The 21421-nt window shown below is 38.5% G+C and overlaps 1 protein-coding gene across 13 annotated transcripts in view; it reads left to right on the forward strand.

Annotated features, from left to right (window-relative positions):
- The window catches only part of RBMS3 (RNA binding motif single stranded interacting protein 3), a 703116-nt gene that overhangs the window by 340895 nt on the left and 340800 nt on the right, over window positions 1-21421 (forward strand). For 9 of the 13 annotated variants that reach the window (XM_031503883.3, XM_085573225.1, XM_085573232.1 and 6 more), the window contains one exon: window positions 14287-14456. In XM_031503883.3, the coding sequence (XP_031359743.1) occupies window positions 14287-14456 (170 nt within the window). The remainder of the gene's footprint in view (window positions 1-14286; window positions 14457-21421) is intronic. The other 4 variants (XM_085573229.1, XM_085573226.1, XM_077787017.2 and 1 more) reach the window with 1 other exon arrangement.

Consider the following 21421-nt stretch of genomic DNA (forward strand, 5'->3'; position numbering starts at 1 on the left):
TTCTCAGCAGAGCCTGGACAAACTCTGTCTTTCCAAATATTCTGAGTCATTATGCAGCTGATGATGTTTAGAAGGGGAAAGGGAAAGGGTAGAAGATGTCAAGAGACCACTTGTGGCCAAGGAGCCCTCAGTATACAGCCTGCAAAGGAACTTTTAAATTGTGTCCTCCTTGCCTGACCAGTGGATCATCTAAGGTCTTCTGGCTACAGGGGCTGTTCCAGATGTGTTTAGAGCAGGGTAAGGTCTCAAGATCTGAGATGGGAGCAGGGAAACCTGGGCTCTGTTTGGCAGCCAAAAGCTGTGGCATGGTCCTTCCCAGAGGTGCCTTGATGCTGTATCTGTTTCTTCCTCTGCAGCATCATTTCATCTGTTGGGTATGGTAGATTGGGGGAATTGTAATGGTAAATGGACCTCAGGGAAACATATTTATAAAAGCTTGATAACAGGTTGTTTCTATCATTGAAAGACTTCTTGCCTGACAAGAACTCATTAGCCCAGGGTTCACAAAAGGAAATGTAGTGGCAAGCCATTGCAAACAAAATATTAGGCCTATGAGGGATAACATGGGTATTTAACACCAGCAGAATTAAGAGTATCAATATACATTTTGTCTAGGATTCCCTGTTTTTTTTCTTTTAAGAGAAATCCCTGTGAAAAGACATTTTTAAATATAGACATTTGTTTTTAAAAGTGTGTTAAAAACATCCAGTGCTTTTAATAGCCTGTGTCTCTGTATTTTGTCAAATGCATCACCATGTTAACAGCGTTTCTATTTACTTGCAAAAGATGTGATAGCAATCCCCCTGACTGTGTGGCTGCCACCTCCTCGTTTTTTGGGGATTGTCCATATAAGACATAGGATAAAATGCTTCACATAAAATGTTCTGAATGGTAAGAAGAAGGGGGGAAAAGAGCCACTGCAAATTTTTTCTTGTAAAACAAGAATGAGGACAAGCAGCATAAATTACACTTTTTTGGTAGTAGATTTATGCGGTGGTGTGTCATGCGCTACAACAGATTTAAACCACACAGATTCCTTTTTTTTTTTTTTTTAATATAAAATCTAATTCTAAAACTGATTCCCACTAGGAAGTTTTTAGAGTGCTAAGGTCTAATGAATGAAATCACAGAAGATGTAGGATGATGATCTGTGTACAACATCTGGTTGCAAAGTGAAAAATGTTCTGGGGATATTTACTCTCTGTTTGCATTTCTCATGCCATTTCCTAAGATGTTCCCACCTGTTATTAGCAACACCCAAATGTAAGTGTTTTTGCTGGGTAGGTCTTTTGTTTTCCCAAATGAGTTGTTTCTTACAGTGTCTCAGCTCCTTTTATCATGCTCAGCTAATTCTGTCAGGGGAAGTTAAGGTTATATGGTCAAAGAGTCAGAATTTAGGAAATACTGGAATTCTTCATGAGCCTGAATTTAGATCCTGTGTGAGCAGTCATTACCACGTGGTCATTTAAACACTTGATTGGCTATGTTGTGCTTTCCACAAGACCCCAGGCTTTGCTGGTGATAGTTTGGTTCATTATAGCTAGGACTCAATCCTGCAGTTGTCCTCAGACCCACCTGGAAGACCTGCAGTATTTTGGTGCTGTCTTTCAGTGTCCCACTGCGGATATTTTTCAAGTTTTCTTGGATCAAATTCCCCAAACTGGGGGCTTAAGTTGAAGTGAGCCCTTTAGTTTCATTGTGTGCGACATACTGTGTCTGACATTGAGCCTAGGTATTCTGAGTATCTGGACAGAGTATGCTGCCCATTGGCACCTATGCCTTGATATGGCTGAGGGAGTCAGATTCCCTGCACCATTTTAAGAAGATGATTACCAAAAAAAAATAAAAAAAATGTTATAACTATGGATACATGTAATTTAAAATCTCACCCAGACTGAACTTTGATTATCTGATGGCAACTGGTGGTGGCATTAGTTGTGTAACTTTTAGTCTCAGAGATTTTTAAAGACTTTTCAGTTTATTTAATTTCAAATGATTGAGAATCAGACTGCCCTTAAATTAGTGCTGCCTTTTCTTAGAGACTGTTTCCTTAGTCTACACTGTAGATCTTCAAAGAAGCTGAGGAATAGGATATTCAGTATTTCTAATTCCTTTAATCCAGGGATATGGCATTAATGTAAATACTACTGCTGTTGGAATCTGTGTGGAACATTGTTGTTTAATAATGACTTTAGCAAATGAACTAAATTTGAGGTCAAAACAGAGCAAAGGAATGAAGTTCAGATGTCTCAGTTTTAGTAAATCCTTTTTGTGCAGTTGAATTTGATTATAGGATGTACCTGCACAAATCACTTAGTAGTCATTTGTTCTGTAAGTAAACTTGGAGAGTTTTTAGCATACATAATACGTGAGATGAAGGAGTTTTGTGCTGAGTAGTCCTTTCTTATGGCATTGGATATACTGACAATAATATTTTCAGACAGCCCTTATCTCTAGTTGTCCAAGCACTCCCCTCACACCTGCAGTGTTGGTGAGGGTGCACTCCCTCCTGTCCTCCAGCTTGTTGTGACAGTGCCATATTGTAAACCTTGCTAAGGTCAAGGCAAGCAACATCCACCACTCTCCCCTGACCTGTGGAGCTGCTTGTCCCAATGCAGAAGTTGAGCAAGGTTGCCAATTCTTGATTGCCCTTGCTCATTCCTGCAGATACTCTTGTCCCTCACATGCTTTGGCACAGCACCTATGAGGCTTTTCTCTTTAGTTATGCTAGGCTGTGGCCAGCCTGATGATCCCCCAGTCCTCCCTCTTCTGAAGAGCTGCTATGTCCTTTCAGAGAAAAGAGAGAGCAGCCTCTGGGTGACACCGGCCAGGTCCCTTGCATTTTGTGTTCAGTAACCTCTCACTGCCTTCCTGGAGTAGTTTCTACCTTAATGCTCCTCTTCCTCAGCAGCACTTCTCACCCCAGGCCCAACTACTAGGGGAAGACATCCAAGAGGACTGGCAGCAGACCTTGCTGGTGGAGACTGAGGCAAAGAAAGCACCAAGTGCTTTAATCTGTCCTTTGTCTTACTGAGCAGTGGGCACATCTTTTCTTTAGTCTTCTATTTGCTGCCAACACTCCTGTAGACAAGCTGGTATTCCTAACAAATATATCTTTCTGCTCCAGCTGATAACACTGTGTTATAATTACAAAAGTTGTAATACTTGCTAGAAATATTGTAGTTAACACTCTTCCCCATTCTGATTTGGTTTTTCTAATGTAAATAATTTTTCATTTTAGACATGAACTTTTTTTTTTGCACATTTTGTGCATATGAGCCTATGACAGAGGCATTAAGTGGTATTAAGACTTAGAATATTTATATGTATCTGATTTGAAATATAAACCTTATTATTACATGCTATAATTCTTCAAGCTTCTATTCTAAAGCATGGTACAACATTTATTAATAAAATGTATTAAGGAGATTTTCTTTCTTCCTTTGCTTATCCTGATTTAACATTTGAAATTACTTCAAATATATATTCTTTCCAGAAGAAAAAAATGCCAACTTAAAAAAATAAATCATGCATGAATGAAGAATATTAAAAGGTCAAAAAGCCAGAAATCTAACAGAAGAGATTGGAGGCAATGTTGCAGTGCAGGAGGAAATTTAAGCTTTTGTTTATCAGGAAATATATCATTTGGATGAAAAACAGTAAATAGAGATGGTGACTTGTTTCAGGAATTTAACATATGTACCCTCTTACTCTAAATTCCTATTGCTTGCAACAGGAGTACCTCATTATCCCAATTAGTGGTGCATTGGATTTTACACAGATGCATAACGAAGCAGATGTGTCCCCACATTGCAAAGCTCTTCACCTCTGAGCACAGAAGTTCAGGTTCTTCGTATTGTTACTCCATGTGGTATGGAAAAAGCACATGGCACAGAGCCCAAAATGGTTTAGGCAGAGCATCTTCAGCTGAATTTGTGTCTGTTAGCAAGACACTTGGCTCACCGTGCCACAACATTTAGCAGAAAAATAGTGATGATTTTGGGGAACTGAGAAAAAGCAAGTTGTTGCGTTGAAATTGAATTTCTGCACTATGAGATATTCTAAGCACATCAGAAAAAAAGAGAATAGGTTGCCTTTAGCAAACTGAAAGTTAGTTTTGTGTGGATATTTTAATTGAGTCAACATTTCAGAGTGCATGAGTCAAATGACATTTGAAACTTCGGACAAGCACAGTGGCACAATCTGTTGAAGAAATGGGAAGAGACTTAGAACTTACACCATAGTAAATGTAGATATTTTAAACTTTTTCCTCTTCTGCTCTGAGAACTGCTTAAAATCAGAGGAAGGGGAAACATTGAAGAAAGAAGTAGGAATTAGATGGGAAAGGACTTAGTGAATAATACTGGATTGCAATTTTAAAAGTGATGGGTCTTTTACATACCTAAGCAGCAGGTCAGGTTTATCTGTATTCAGATTCACTGTTTTTGAAGCCAAATTGGCATTCTGAAGTTATTTTACCTTTCAAAAAAACCTTCATAATTTTTATTTGCCTTGTAGGAAAAACATACCAGAATCTCATTAGTTGAAAAAAAAAAAAAAATAGTTGCAATCTTTCAGTGACTCTGAGTATTACAAAATTTCAATCATTCAGTAGTCCTGCAGTTCCAGGATCTCAAGTCATGGCAACAAAGTGCATGCTGGGCATTAACTGTCATGGCATCTACTTAGAGAGGTGGTGAAATACCCCTGTGGGTGGGATGATCAATTAGGACCTTTGCCTCAGTCTGCATTTGGTGTGAGTATTGGGTGTATCTTGAGAGTTTAGTGCTCAGGCTTCAGTTCAACCTAAGGTACATATGACTTCCTTGTAAGAGTATGAGTGGAAGCAAATGTATGGCAATATTTTGTTTCCAAAAAAGACAATAGTGCTGGGGTTTTGTACTCACTCTCAGCATGCTTAAGGAAGTTCATTCTCAAAATTAATAAAATTTACAGGAAACAAAAAAGACTGTAAATAAATTGCATTTAATTCTGAAAATTCCACAGATAGAACAAAGAAGTTCTCAATTTTTTGCATTAATTATTCAGTTTATTTAGTAGATTTTGCCTCAAGTGGATTTGATTGAGTCTGGGAGATGTTTTAACTGTAAGTTATATTATATACTAGTTAAATCAAAATTAAACAGCTTTTCCGATACCACTTCCCAAGTCTGCCACATGAAATCTAAAGAAAATAGAGATTTGATAAGGTATCAGAATCTGCAGTAACAAAGTTCAGAGTGGTTATTCATCTTCTGTGGCAAATGATTTAAAGCTCATAGTTGACATCCCAGAATGTTCCTGGCATATCTTGCTCACCTTCCCATGTTCATAATAATTTGTGTGATCCTGTGATGCCAGTCATGTGATGCTCAAAGCACATTTCGACCTCAAGAAGATCTGGAATTCACCTCCCCACCAAGTTAAGTCTTGCAGAGTCCCATTCCTTCAGTCTTTCCATGGGCCCTAACAGTATCTCAGGTCATGTATAATGGTGACTTCATTATGAAGTTCTCTCTCTTACACAGTTGACTGGTTTTAAGAATGTAGAGTAGTATCTGGAATGGGACAGAGAGGTTCTTAACGTGGGGTTTCACACCCCCAGTGAGCTCTGCAGTGAGCCCTACCCCAACTTCCCTGTCGCCCTTAGCCTTTTTTTGGTTTAGTATTCAGGGTTGCCAGAAGCATGAAGGTGACTAGCACCACCTTGGCCAGTTATGTCCACAGGCTGACACATAATTTTAACCTAGATTTAAATTCTTACCCCTACGATATCAGTTTACTCTTGGGAAGGTTTTCAAGCTCTCCTATAAATGACATTACATACATTGGTCTCACAAGGTTGGTAGTGTGCTCTTCTTCCTAAGTGAGGAATTATGTATGAACTGTAATGACTTGTGTGGGCAATTTTTAAAAAGCTGTTTTCTGTAATGAATGTGCTGCATGAGTTTGCACTGGAAGCAAAAATGTGGTGAGATTTGTGATGGCTCATATCTTCTGCAGGCATCCTCTGGCACTCTGCCTGGGACCAGTGTGTCACTGTAGCTCGAGAGGTCTCAAAGAAAACATGAACTCTGGCTATTGTGAAAAGCCCCAAATTCTGTGGTGATGATGCCACACTGTTGTGGAAAGGAAAAGCCTTTCCCAAACTGCGTTCCGTGGATTCTTTTGGCCACAGGACGGGAGGCACAACTCATCTTTATATGTACTGGGTGGAGAAGGCAGAGCTTCCCCATGCACATCTACAAAAGATCATTGTGGTAACATGGGGAGATGATGAGCAACATTCCTGGGGAGCTCTGCCATCCCTGAATCCTCCATCCCAGCAGTGTTTATGTCAACAGTGGCAGATCTCCTGCTTAATTCTTCTATAAGAAAGATAAACTTAGGAAACTTGGTTGGATTTGAAAAACCTTTTTGGTTGGGCCTTCTTGCTGCAGAATGAAAACACATCTGCTTTTGATCTCTGCTCGTCAAATTCTTAAGTGGGGAGGAAAGACATGATACAGAGATTTAGTTTCATTCTATGCTGTAAATTCAGGTTTATGTGGCGGGCTTTTATTTTAGCCAGGTTCTCACAGTAGTGTTGATGCTGGGGTATGTGTGGACTGTGTGTAGAAAAGCAAGGCAATGCAGCATCTCATTTCCAAGATGCTTTTAGTCTGCCACATGTAAACAAATACCCCAAGAGTAAATTTAGTTTCTCAGAACCAAATGTGTGTTTGTTCTTGCAAACATTTGGAAAGTTAAGTATCAGCCTCTTGGTCTGCAATTTCGTTCTTAACCTTCAAATGGACCGACAGCTCATTGTAGCCCCGAAACTGGCTATGTGGAAATGTAAACACAAACAATAATTTCTTCTTGAATTTGTTATTTTTCCTCTCTTTTATTTATTTTTTTTTACCACAGTTGTTGTATCACAATCAGTAATTGCAGTCATATTTTGATCTGTGCTCTAAAATATTTTTATTAGAGGAATTGCAATATTTTATTGTCCAGATTGCTCAGATTTAGTAATTTTAAGATCTCAAGTCTGTTCACATTTAGTCTCAGTGCATCAATAAAATATGAATGGATTGGATAATGAAGCAATAACAGTAATTTATGTCAAAGGATATAGGCTATTGTTTACGAGTTTGCCAAAGTGCCAAAATACTTTATCTATAGAAAGAATTCTTCTTCTCCCTTGTGGAGAAATAAATAATGCCTCAGGAATATTCTGTCATGGGAGCCTCCTGCCATGAAATAAATGGGAGGAGACAAGGCTGTGAAGGTTATTTTCCACTCTGGAAAATATTTATTTGATGACACAGCTCCTATTGCTAGTTTTTGGTTTCTTAATGCTAGAGAATAAATTTTGCCCTCCTGGCTGGACTCAAGAAGCCCTAAATTCAGAGAAGTTACCGTATTTTAGACCCAAACTATAGGTAGTCTGTGGATAAACAGAAAATTGCTTATGAGGGATGAGTAGCTCCATCTGTGGTATAACAATATGTGGGCAAGAGAAGGTGAAGAGCTGGAGCTGGCAGCTCTGCAGCATCTATTACATCTATTCAGTGACCAAACCCCAAACAGGCAATGATGGCCAGGGTATTCTCCATCTGCAAACAATGCTGCTAATTTCTGTGCCATTACCCTGTCTTGGACTGGTTTTTGCTGGGGCCCATTCATCTTCAGATAAGATGATCTTCAGACTCTCTTAATGAAATGTTCTCTAATCCACTTTATTATTGTCACATTTCAGAATAAGCTACTTAACACCCAACTAATATGCTTTTGAAATCTCCTGTTGATAATGGTGGTAGTGCAGACTATTTCAGTCTGTCTTACTGGAAATAGGAGATACTATGATTAGTGAGAATATTATTAGGCTTCTAGTGTATGTCACCCTAGCTAATGACTGCTAAACTCTTAGCAGAAGATAGCCAGAACAGTGAATTGCAGTTTCTTTGCTTCATTGGTTGGTTTTAATTCAGAAAACTGTATAAAATGAGACCTACTTCATGTAGTAATGTCCAAAAAAGAACGTCTTCCTGTGGATGCCTCAATTTCTCTGTATTGTCTAACTGTAAATATTTATAAAATGCTAAAATCTGCACAGTCATGCAGATTAGAAGAGAATTATTTTGGAATAGAGAAAATTGACTCAAATTTTTCCTGTGCTTTCATTCTATAGATCTTTAATGCTTTGTACCAGGTTCAAGGGAATTGTAAGCCTCAGGAGTATTTTGCCTCAAGATCTCAAATTATTTTATTGATCCATCAAATCCCAGTTTCAGTCTGACTGTTGAGTGACTACTGTGTCTGTTGGAGGACTAGGCTGAGGCTTTGTTCATAATTTCCATTTTCCCCAAGTGACTTTTTTTTTCCTGTGTGAAGTGAAAGGGTAAGCAAAATACAATTGCACTTTTTTCCCATGTAATAAAGATATCATTTGGAATAGTTAGTTCAATACATATATTACAATCACAATAGCCCTGTGAACACATAATTCTAAGTTTGTTTTTAGGTTAAAAAATTATTAATGAGAAAATTAATTTAATTAGTGTTTTTTTATTGTAAAGTATTTCATTCAGTTTAGATACAGAATAGCAAAACCATTCTATGCAGAAATCATTTTTATCTGCAAAATAATTGGGTTTAGCTCTAGTTATTAAGTTAGACTTTAATAATATTTTCCCCATCTTTAAGTAATATTGCAATCCTTAGTAGTGTCTTTCATCCATTAATCACAGAGCATTATATATGCCTTAAGAAGGTAAGGAAGAATCATTACAGATTAGTAAACTGAGATGTAAGGAACTTAAATGACTTGCTTGGAATAGCACAGTGTTTTTGAGGTACAGAGAGTATAACCCAGCAGCTATCACTCGCTGGGCTTCTTGTATCCGGCAAATCACTTTTGAAGGCCTTAGAAAGAATTCAGAGAAATCAAAATCCTCTTGAGGTGTGTTCTGGTTTTCTTGATTGAAAGAACTGTGATGGAATAGACTTTGAACCTTATTGTCTGTGCTCATCTTCTGAGTTTACTCACGTTTTCACATGCCATTCCTTTACAAATTGAAAATGCTGCCAAGAGGTGCTTCTACAGAAACAGTCTAGGAAGCTTTTGTACTGTGCAGAGGAGTTAGAAAACTCAGACTCTTTTACATCTGTTTATTTTCTCTCATATGTGTAGAGAAGAATCTAAAAGAAGCTCTATCTTCCAGGCCTTCATTGGCCAGATGGGAGATAGGCAATAGTCATGGCTGGATTCTGCAAGAGCACTGAATTCTCTACAGGCTTGAGAGGAAAATTATAACTCGAGTTCCCTTGACTGCAGCCTTTCTAAAATACATGGGGTGTCTGTGTTGCCTGCTTAGATGTTCATCTTTTATTCACTTTTCTCTTCTACCTGTCTATGGATGGGAAATACAACTTGCCTTCTGGTGCTGCTCCTCACTGAGGAAGCAAACCAAAGGTAGGAGAATTGCTATTACTTTGATCTGTTTCTTTTTCCCTGAATTTCCCTTACTGCTCTACTTTCTCTTCAACTGTGATTATTGTCTTTTGCTTAATAAGAGATTTTCTGTTCACTCAGTTCCAAAATCTCATCAACAGAGTAAAAGTTGGTGGCATCCTCTCATCTTCTCTATAATTGACTAGTAAGAACTCTCCAGCTCACAAAAATTATTCCATTGCACCGTAGAGAGAACAGTGTTTTCCTAATGTGAGCTCTAAAGTGGTATTTGCACAATTTATTTGTATTTACTTTGTCTTATTTTATTTTCTCAATTGGAAGAGAAGGGAATTGTGTTGTAATTGGGCACTTAGATGAATCTAGCAGCTGGAAAACTCTCCATTCAGAGTGAAATGGATAGTGTGTGTTCACAATTGCTTAAATAACACATGTTTTAATGTACGACTGTGTGTTGTACTCATTTTTTCATATAAAATATGGACTATGATAGGAAAAGTCAACATATCGGTGTTATAGGGAATCTTTCCAAGACTTCCCTTTCAAGTGGATAAAAGAGTACAAATCTGGGATAGCCAAAGGTGACTAAAAACAAATTGGCTAGTCCATTAGCATAACTGTCCAGCTGCATCCTAGGCTCTGAGGCCACTCCAAAACCACAAGCCCGACCGCCTCAGAAGCTTGCCAAGGAGCCAGCTGCTGCTAATAAAGCAGACTCTACAACTTGGCATCTGGGGCCTGTGATTCCCATCCAAAAGGAATTGTATGTGAAAAAATATTTTAAATTTGTCTTTTTAAGTAGTATTTTGCTTTGGAAAGAAAATACTTTAGTCTAAGCTTGCAACTAGTGAAAAACTACCTAAGAGTACTTGGTTGCCATGGAAAGATAAATACTGTTCTCGTGTAAGGAGGTTGGGTGTTGGAAGGAGGAGTGTTGTTCATTTAATATCCAAGAGGTTTCTGGTTCAGCATTTCTGGGTTATTTACTTAGGAAGACCAAGGTGTATCTCATTATTCATGCTTAGCTGTGTGCAGTTTCACAGTACACTTTGTTTCAAAGAATTGAAATGTAGGGTTTAAGAAGAAGGGTGCATTCCTGAGAATGGATCAGAATTAGCACATTAATTTTTTCACTTTTAAATAATGAAAAAGGAGAAATTTCATTCATTTTTCAAAGATGAAAACAAATCCTATTAGCCATCCATGCTAAATTAATAAGCTGCTTGGAATGATCTACAAACCAGTTCATTCCCCACACACTCTCCACTGAATAATGAAGCATGAGAATTGAAAAATGAGTTGTTTGCATTGGTTATGTGAAAAGTTAATGGCAAAACCAGCTCTGAATTCCAGTTCTTTTGAAGTGAAACATTTGATTTTTTATTTTTTATTTTTTATTTTTTTAATTTTTTTTTTTTTCCCTTAACAGTGTAGGTCCTGTACTTAGTTGTGGTGGCAAAACCTCTTTTCCAGGTTTCTACAGCTGGTGTTATGGTGTTTCGAACTAGTCTTGACAGTGGTGCATGCTCCTTCTGGCTCTTGAGGCAGAGAAGTTAAGTGCTTTTCCCCCAGCCATGGAGGGGCCAAAAGTCAAAACAAGGTACAGATTTCCTGCTACCATGTGTGCAGGTCGTTCCTCAGACAGTGCCCTACTTTGCATCATCCAGGATCCTGTACCAAGTGGTCCATACCTGGGATCATCATTAGGTTGCCAGTTATTTCTTTCACTCCAGCTATTGGAGATTACCAAACCAGATCCTTTGCTCCTTCAGAGGCAAAGCGCATACTTCTGCCATCAGTCATACACTCAGCAGCTCAGGAAACAAGAACGGGAAGCTTTCTTCTGACCTGAAGCTTTTAGCCTGGCAACCAGCCAGAAGATGTCATCAGCCTCAGTACAAGCAATTTTGTAATCTTTCTGCAGATGGTATTCTGGGGTATTGGATATGCATGGAAATTGCTGTGGGCTGCTGTAGCTGAGATTTATTAGTGAAGAGGGTTTGGAGTAGCAGTGTTTGCTGGGCTGAGATGATCAGCATCCCCTAAAGTGGAGTGTGGCTACCTCTCTGTCCACCTTTAAAGCATCTCTGAGGTTACTGCTGGGAACTCAGGCATGCTTGTGTGCCTGTTGTCTGAGCAGCTCTTACGTGAGGGACAGCCTCATTCTCTGTATACTGAGGATCTTTTTTTCTTTTTTTTTTTAATAGCTATGGCCTCAAAATTGGTGTAAATGTATTTTGTGTTCACTTCTACATCCCCTTTCAGCTGGTTGAGAGGGATAAAATGTCTTAAACTTAAATTAGAATTAGGCCCCCATGTGTGAGGATAAAGATCTTAGAATGAAAATTGCTCTTTGTATTTCAATGGTAAATTTCCACTTTTTTTTTTTCTTGCTTATTAGGTTGGTGTGAGAATAGGATATATACTCCCTATTCCCTGCTAAGACATATATAATAATAACAATTAATAATTAACGTACATAGCACTTCATTGGCTTATGGGAAGATCTTTCACTGCTTTATGTTACTTATGTGTGCTGAGTGTGTGTGGTAATCTGGGAGGTGCAGGGTAAGGCAGTAAGAATGTAATCCTGATCTCTGTCTTTTTATTTAACCTTAACAATGCTCAAAATGTGCAGGATTACCATGGGATATTTCCTGAGCTCTTGATATATTAAAGCCCAACATGTTATACACAGTCATACCTGCTTCTTCTATGGTCCTGCAGTACACAGAGATTAAATATGCTTTCAGACAGGATATGATAACATAAAGATGCTTACGTATTTAATATAGGTTAGTGTTGCCTGTAGTGTTATCCAGCTGGGCCGTGGCAACGGCATGGAGCTGATTTCCAAGATGTGTCCCCAGTGTTTGGGCTCAGCTGAGGTGGTTGCCTCTGCTGGTACTCAAAGCTGGTGCTTCAGCTCTCTATTTCTGGGAATGACATTGAAGCTTGAGTGGGTGGGGATTACCCAGTGATAAAATGTGTGTGCAGAGAAATATGATCCGTATGCATTAAGTGCTTTTGATTGTCAGCAAAAGTGTCTGTGCAGAGACTTGGGGAAGAGAGCTCATTGCCCTTTCTCTTTACTGGAGATGAGAGTGAATGTCATTACTTGATAGCATGGTGATCACACTAGAAACCAGTATTTTTTCTTTTAATGGCTCTTACTTGAGTCACATTACAACCAGGTGAGATTGCAGAGGAATTCTGATGTCTTGACACTTGGAGCTATGTTTCCTCTCTCCTGCTTTAAATGGAAGAAACTTGGGAGAAGGAAGGAGGAGGCCAGGAGGAAAGGCATTGCTGCAAGTGTGGCGTTTCATTTCAATGAAACATCTGATCATCACCTGTCATTGATGCTCCCCTTATAGTCTCCAACTTTTTTTTTTCATTCTAAATAAGGGACTAAACAAAGGGACTTGTTTGAAAGAGTGTAGAGCTACTAATTTAGAAATCCATCTACCAAGACTGTGATTTAGTGTATGCATAATTATAAGCACTAAAGTAGAGCCACTGACATTAAAGGGGCAGTTGATTAGCGTGATCAGAATTACTCACAGACTTAAATATTTTCTCTGTTCAAGGCCTAAAAGTAGAACAAGCATATTAGAAGTCACTAAAGTGTCATTGCTGCTGTAATGAAAATTGCAGATGTTTTGCTTTTATTAGTCCATTAGCATAGCATGGTTAACTTAGCATTGGTTCAATATTTACCTGCTGTTGTCACTATGCATAAAGCTAGCAGAGTGTGCTGATTACATTGTGGAAATGGGATTTTCACCCTCTCCGCAGGCAGTTACATTCTGGGAGCTCTGACTCCAGTTCCCCTGGCTGCCTCTCTGGAGCTTGGTCCTCAGGATCCTCCAGCTCCTGCAAGTTCTTCCCTAGATTCCAGCTTTTCTGCATAGGTCATAGTGGTGACAGGATGGTCTCCTCCCTCCAATTGCTCCTTTGTTCTTCTGGCAAGTACCCTGTGCTGTGAGTAAAAACTCCAGTGGTCAGAGAGCCAGAGATGGTTGCAGCAATTGAAATTCTCAGTTGTTGCCTCAGATCAGAGATGTTTAGGTAATTTTTCTAGCATGTGGGTGTCTTTCTTCACAGCATGTATTTACCAGTGAGTTAGGGGAGAATACTGTTTTTCCATGTGAGAATGCCTCCCTTCTTAAGCAATACTTCCTAGTTGCTGCGTGTGGTTTGTGGTTGTTCAGAAGTGGGTATGATTTTGAGAGCAGAAGGTCTTGGCCTGATCATCTTTTCCAAACCCTGCTTCTCTATTGCAAAAGACATCCTTAACAACAGAGTGTTTTTGGGCTGCTTTGGAAGTTTTTTCCTTTCTCAGACTAGCCAACTCTCTGCCACCTGACTGTGTGTGTACTGGGTGCTCCTCATGTTTAGAAAAGACTAACTCGGCTTCTGGCATCAGCTTCTGTACCTTTGGCTAGATATTCTTATTTGTGTTTTAGCATACTCTTAGAGCAGATTGTGTTTAATTTCCTTCTTTAATGCTAGTTACTCCTTGAGTATCTGTCATTGCAGAGCTTTGTTTTGTGATCTAGCTACTTGAATTCCAAATTAAAAAGTATAGTAGAATAATGCATTTCATAGCTATGGCTGAACTAAAAATGTTGGTTGGTCCTATTTTGCATTTGAAAGGCAATGCTGGCTGGGAGTGGTAGAAGTGCCATAGGAGTGGGCAGCGGGAAGTGGTCAGGGAGGGGAGGACAATATGGCATAGTTCTGGATTTACCCAGGTAACGCACACGCTTCTGCCACGCTGTTTTGCCTTTTCTGCTAAAAGCCTTTTTGTTTTACTCTGTTTCCAGCAGTCCTATGCACCAGCTCCCCACCCCATGGCTCCTCCCAGCCCCAGCACAAACAGCAGCAACAACAGCAGCAACAACAGCAGCGGAGAGCAGTTGAGTAAAACCAACCTGTACATTCGAGGCCTTCCACCCGGCACCACCGACCAGGACCTTATCAAGCTGTGCCAGCCGTAAGTGCCCGTCAAATACTCAGTGTCTTTCTGTAGGAAGATGTCAGAGCTGGCCTTCCTGCTTATGCTTGTGTGGCCCCTAAAAGGCATCAGAAGTCTCCTGCACTTGAAGGTTGAGTGGTTTTCCTTTAGTTGAACGGCAAATTAATGCCTGCTAAAAACCTTGAGGTAAATGAGTTTAGGGGAAGAGAGGTGAGGGCCTTCATGGTGACTTCTGTTTGCTCTAATCTGGTTGATTTCTTATGTTAAAAGGAGAATATTCATGGCAGGAAAACCTCCCTAATGACAGATTTTATAGTAATAATGATCTGTGAATCACAACCCGTGCACAACACAACATGGGTGTTTCTCCCTCAATCATTTATCACATTTTATGATTGCTGTGTCACATTGCTGGGCTCAAAGATTGAGAAGTATGAAACCCACTGAAGGTGGCCTTGTAGCCATATAATTAACATTTAATTAACAGCAGTGCCATTGAAAAATGATCCTGCAGAAAGTGGCAGCTTCTACTTCCCTGTTTATCTTGAGAGTCATATTTGCAGACTGTTCTGTTGAATAAGGTTTTATTATGTTTTATTTCTGTTGAAACCAAAGAAGTGGGATAAAGGAGCTCTTCGGTCCTCATTCATCATCAAAAGAACTACTTCCTAAAACATGGCACTCTTCTACCCTTTTTTCTCTTGACTACATGTAGTGGGCAATATAAAATGACAACCTGATTGGAATTCCAAATTCTTTATTATTGTTGACATGTGGGAGGGGAATAATCCAGTTTGAGATTCCAGTCAGAGATCACCATGGTGGAATTTAGCATAACAAATTTTTTTTGTGTCAAAATAAGCACAAGGAGAAATTTGAAAAATAAAAATCCACTTTTGTTATGACGCAGAACTGCAGTGCTTTGGCCATAGAGTAATCTATTTCAAAAGACAACATCATCTCTGTATTTTGTCATCAAAAATCAGCCTTTCAAATAGATATCAATAAATGAAATCTGGTAAAGTAAGGAACAGTGTGGGGATGATCTACAGACCTGAATCCAAATGACTGTTATTTTTAAGCTTGCAAGAGGAGTAGCAGTTAAGTGGGTTTTTACAATGTTATGACATTCTGCCTTTTCTGATTTTGATTTAAAATCCTGAAAGACTTCCCTGAGTACTCTTTATGTGGGCATGACTGGCCAGGATTGGAGTTAGCAGCCTTACTGAAGTGATACCTGGACTTGAGTGAGCTTGAAAGTCTTCCCTGTGACTTTCTGCTATTAAAGTTTCTGTGGGTAGAACAGACTCACAGTTCACAGGAGAATAGTGTGCTGGTGATGTTTTGTATTTCATGCAAGCTGAAATGTGAGTGAAACCTCTCCAACATTTGTACAAACTACATACACTGACACTTTCCACACGTGACAGCCACAGATAATCCCAGTTCAAGACCAGATCCTCAGTAGGTATAAACTGACTGTAGTCTACTGATGTTCAAAAAGCTGTTTTGTGATACATCTTGCAGTCTGACCCTTCTCCAGTTCACATAAATCCTTTCAGCTGATCAGGGCTGAGCTAACTATTCCTAAATGAGCCTCACAGCTTTGGTGCTTAAGTGCTGCTGTCATGGTGTGAGCTGTGGTGTAAGCAGTGATACTTGAATCATGAAGTTCAGAGAGTGTGTCCCTACCCCTTGTCTACGTATGGGAAGTGCAAATCAAGTACCTCAGAGCTTCATTTTAGCACTGTGGCAACATTTTTAATGTGCTCTGCTACACTTAATCTAATACAAGATTAGAGGGCTTTGTCTTGCTGTCATGAGGTTCCTGTGTGAACAGATGCTCTTTAAGAAAAGTGCTGACACTCATTTTGCTGATTTTTCTATCCTTTGGCTGAATGTCAGTAAGAGAAACCAGATAGTTCTTCTGACCCTTTTTTTTTTCAGAAAATTAAAAGAATTTTTCAAGGCAGAAGAGAAAGACAGTGTAGGCAAACTTAAACATGAAAAGACAAGAATTTGTACTGGCTGCTGTGGTGGTGCACTGCTTGCCAGGCTGCAGTATGATCTGAGAAGAAATGCTTAAATCTGACTTTTGCTCATACCCTTGACAGTGATTTTTTAAGCAATCTCAGATACTCTTGCTCATGACAGCAATGTGCAGATTTTAAGTAATACTTGCAAGATATTTTCTTAACCTTTGCAGGTGGTTACACAGTAGAAGTAGATAAATGTCCAAAGCTCCTATCTCTTCATCTAAAAAGACCCTCAAACCCAACCCTTCTCCCCCAAAACCCCACTAAAACCAAACCCAACAGTCTGCTGCTATATGAACAAAAAGGATTTTTCTGCTCAGAAATGTTGCCCTAGGTAGAGCTCTCTTCTAGCTTACATGGCTGGGGCTTCACCAAGCACTAAAGTCTTCACGTGAACAGATATTTACAAATGAGCAGAAGGTGCTGGCTCCTAGGCTTCCAGTATAGGCTAATATTAACATCATTTGCTGCAAGATGTGAAAACCTTAATTCCAATCCATAAACCATATTATTATTTTGTAGTACAATATTTTTGGAGAGCTGTTTGAGGGAAGTACTCACCAAAGCTGGCTTATGTCCAGCATACTGGTTCCCATAGGCTAGCTGCCAGTGCCTAAAGTGAGCCCTTCTGAACCCATTTCCTCTGCTCTAGCATGGGACAAGGCTGCTAGCAGTACAACTATCATTTCTAATGTCTCACATTTGTCAGGCTGAGGAATAATGTCCTAAACCCACAATATTTCCCTGTCAGAAGTACAGGAAATGTTGTAAACACATTTATGTACATTATCATATCCCATCCCATTTTCAGGTTTAGTCCCATATGGAGGCCACCCTTCAAGTCACATGTAAAGTTTTTCACTTAATTTCATTTTGTGAAGTGGGTTAAGAAAACAAAACCCCTTTAATCAGAATGGTTTGATAAAGTACAGGGCTGTTTTGATGAATCCTGCCTGCTTTTCTGTCTTTCTGCTGTGTGTTTTTGTTGGTGTGCACTGCACACTAAACAGAAAATAGCAGACTGGAGTACCATTGATGCTTGAAGTGCAGAGTCCATTACACGTGATGTGAGACATTTCTGACAAATGTTCCGACACTATCAAACCTTTTATCAATTTGAGAGTAACCTTGTCACAGTAATCTGTCAAACTGTTCATATAACTAAAGGAAAACAAGTCATCATAGGCTGTACAGTAGCTGAGTAAATGAAAAAAAAATTGCTACTGGAAGATTTTTCTTTTTGTGTGGTTCTGCTCCTCAGTAGTTGTTTTAACATGTGTCCAGCAGAATTTCATCAAATTCGCTTTTGCAGCAGGGAGCTGTTAGGTTGCACTGTATCTTTTGGGACTCTATACAATAACTTTCAAAAGTTACATCAGAAAAGAGTAAAAGTGTTAAAGCAAGCATGACTCTGTTTTTCTTTTGTGTATGCATAATCTTCTGGATTTTCAGAAACACTGAGTAAAAGAACTGCCAAAAATGGACCTTGGCCTCTCTCAACCTTTTCTGAGGTTCTTAAGCAAAAGAGGCTTTATACTTAATCTGTGATTATATTGATCATCAGAACTTATTAGTCTAAAATTTAAATACTTGCATATTTCATAATGTTAATAGTAAGTATCACATAGTTATAATTTATTTCTCAGAGGTACACACTCTCTGCTGGTGCAGTGGTATACACCATTATATGTGTATCTATAATTGTGTGTCCAGTAAAAATATGCTTTCAATCAAAAGGGAAGATAATCAGCCTTAAAATGTAACATTATAGACATGAAAATTTGCATGGTGTGTAATTTTACAAGCAAAATATAAATTATTATCTTTGCAATATTCATAATCTGCCACTTTAATTTTCATGCATTGCATTATATTTCACCCAGAATAATTCTAAGATCTTCTTAAAAGCAGCCACAAATTAATTAGTGCCTTATTATTATACTACACTCATCCTGTTCTTCCTATCTGCATCCTGGTAATGATAGGTTGAAAGAAATCTCACGCACAGACTAAATATCTGAGCTTTATGATTTTAAAACATATTTAATTTGAAGAAGTCAGTTCACTTCTCAAGATTTTGTTATTTTTGTTTATTCTTGCATTTTTGTAATGAAGACGATTTAGGCCCAAATTTTTTTAAAAGATAAAATAAGCTTTGCAGAAGGGAAGGAAAATTTGGGAAAAGAGTTATTTTATATCTCTTCTTCCACCCTACACCAAGTAATTTTGAAAATTTTTGCTTAAAACTCCAGCATTTGGCTAAAACTGAAGCCTTCTGCATTTCACAGTTAAGACTTTGAGATGTATTAAAAAAATAATCCCTGTCCATCTTGATTCAGTTCGCTTGAGTTCTTTGTGTTCCAGGCTAAAACTAAAGGCCCTATTTAATTAATTAAAAAAACAACAATAAAAATATCTAAACCTGAAGAGAGTAAGTCTGTATGCTGCTCAGGCTAACTCTTGAGGAAGATGGGACTGAATTCTCTGAGGTTTTCCAGGTATGGGAAATCCTTGCTGCATAATTATTTTCATGAGTATTTCTTTCTTTAAATAACTTCTAGATTAATACTGTTGAGTAGATTATTCAATGATTTGCAGTTGTTTTGGGTTAGTGTGGTTGGTTGTTTTAATAGTTTTTGTTGTTTTTTTTTTTTTGTTTGTTTTTAATTTCTGTTTTGTCTGAAGGTATCCCGATTGACTCCTTGACAATTCATTAAGTGTGAGATTTTAGCCTCTTGTTTAATTTTGGATGTCCTTGGTTTTGTGTTGTGGAATGTTTGAATAAATATTCAGGTTGTTGCTGTTTAGGTTCTACTAAAGTGTTAGTCCCAGGGCGAATATAACTGAGGTTATCAACTGAAAAGTCACACATTTATTTACTTAAATTATAGACTATTTTTGAAATGAACTGTGTGCATTCCTTTTGCCCTCACAGAAAAAGGCTGAGTTCATTGAGGTTGCAGAGGGGTTCAAGGTGCCTTTCAGGATAGGTTTTCTTGTTAATAGCTGCAACAAGTACAACATTTCCATTAGACCAAGCCTTATAGCAAGTTCATAATGGTAATTCCTGCCATGTGTTAGGGCAGCAAGAGTTAAAAAATCCTTACTATTTTTTTTTCTTTTATTTTGTTTAAATAATAAGACTATATTATATTATTATTATATTATATATTATATGAAAACTGATGGAACTAAGGTTTGGGGAAAGTAAATTCTCTTCCTTTCCTGTTTCTTACTGCATTAAAAGTTAAATAAAAATAATTGAAAATACTGTGAACTATAGCTAAAATAAAGGTTAACCAAAGTACAATTGCCATAGTGAGCTCAGGACCAAAAAGACCAAAACAATCTCTGCAGTAAATCTGTTCCACAATGAAGTCAGGCAAAATTTGTACCCACTGTAAACTGATGTTCTCATCCCGACCCTGGTGAAAAAAACCCCCAAACTATATGAGACTTACAGACTTACAGAGCATTAGGCTGTGTCTGCTTCTCAATTTTTAATCTTTGGAGTGGTAAAGGAATTTACTGCATTCTGTAACATTCTGTATGTTAAAGCAATGTGCACTCTGTCTTCCATATTAATTCAAACAGAACCACAACCTCCGTCTGTCCTGTAATTAATATCGGCTGACACCATTGCTCTGTGATATAGCAGAGACTGAGAGGGCATGAAGGTGAGAGCACTCATTCAGTGGGATTAGCTCATATAGGAACCATGTGGCATCACAGGGAATAGTTCCTGCTTAAAGTCTTGGTGGGTATTTTGGTTCAGTGTATCCTGGTAATATGAGAACTGGGAATGGCTATGAAATCCGCTGGAGGAGATCAGTCTTCATGGGAGCTAAAGAAATGCACACACTTGAGGGGAAAAAAAGAAAAAACACCCTTTCCCCTCCCCTGGATTTTCTTTGTTATTCCAAGTAAAATCAGGAAAGCAAACTCCTAAGAAAGGTGTGCTGCTGGACCAAGCACCCTGCTGGACTAATGGGCATATAGAAAGCAAGGAAGGAACTGTATGAGTGTATTGTTCTCATTTGTTAATGTTTGTGTTTCCAGACCAGAGAAAAACACACTGATGCATTAGATTGGAGAAATATGCATTCTTCTCAAGTTCTTTATATCATAGACTTTTCTTAAAGGTTTATTGGGAGAGGCAGGACAGGGAAAGAAGGGTAATTTTTTAAAGTCAAAATGCTTTTGATCAGGAGACAAATGGTGAATGCTAAGGATGCATAATGTAGGCATAAAAGCAGAGAAAACTGATGCTGTGGACATGATTTGTTAATTTTTGCATTGAAGATGTCTTTATAGTGATGATGCTTATCAGTGCTGAGAGAAACATTGTGGGGTTACTAGGTCTGAAGTGATGCAAGGCAGTGACTTTGTATTTCCTTTGAACAACATCTTTGTTTCCAAAATCAGTTTTGGAAGTTTGCAGTTTTACAAAGTCAGTTATATGAATATTATATTTTAAGTTTTGCAAAGTAATTTATATGAATATTATATTTTTGCAGTGTAAATATGGACACGGATGTGTACAGGTTTTTTTCTCCTTTACCTGATATAGTTGAAAAATTATTTGTATATTCATTCCCATTGAAATACTCCCCAAACATCTTCCATTGCTAGAAACAAACATTAAAGCTGCCTCAGTAGGCAATGTACCAACCCTCTTCTTACCTTGCCTCTTTCATCAGGGAAAGCAAAACTTTAGGTCATCAAATGCCCACAGCACTACAGAGAGCTCCATCTGGGATGTGAACGTTCCCATTGTCAGGAAGAAAGGCAGAAAAATAATCTGCGTAAAGTAATAAATGAGCACCTGCATTTTCTTCTGTTTTGAATGTGCCTGTCTTTTCACTGGAGTGTGACAGAGTGTCAGTGAGAGTTTCTCATCTCCTTTCAAGTTGGATGAACCTGATTTAATGGAAGATATGGGAGGAG

Source organism: Lonchura striata, chromosome 2 (genome assembly GCF_050655825.1).
Source record: "Lonchura striata isolate lonStrDom1 chromosome 2, ASM5065582v1, whole genome shotgun sequence".
In the NCBI taxonomy this organism is placed as follows: Eukaryota; Metazoa; Chordata; class Aves; order Passeriformes; family Estrildidae; genus Lonchura; species Lonchura striata.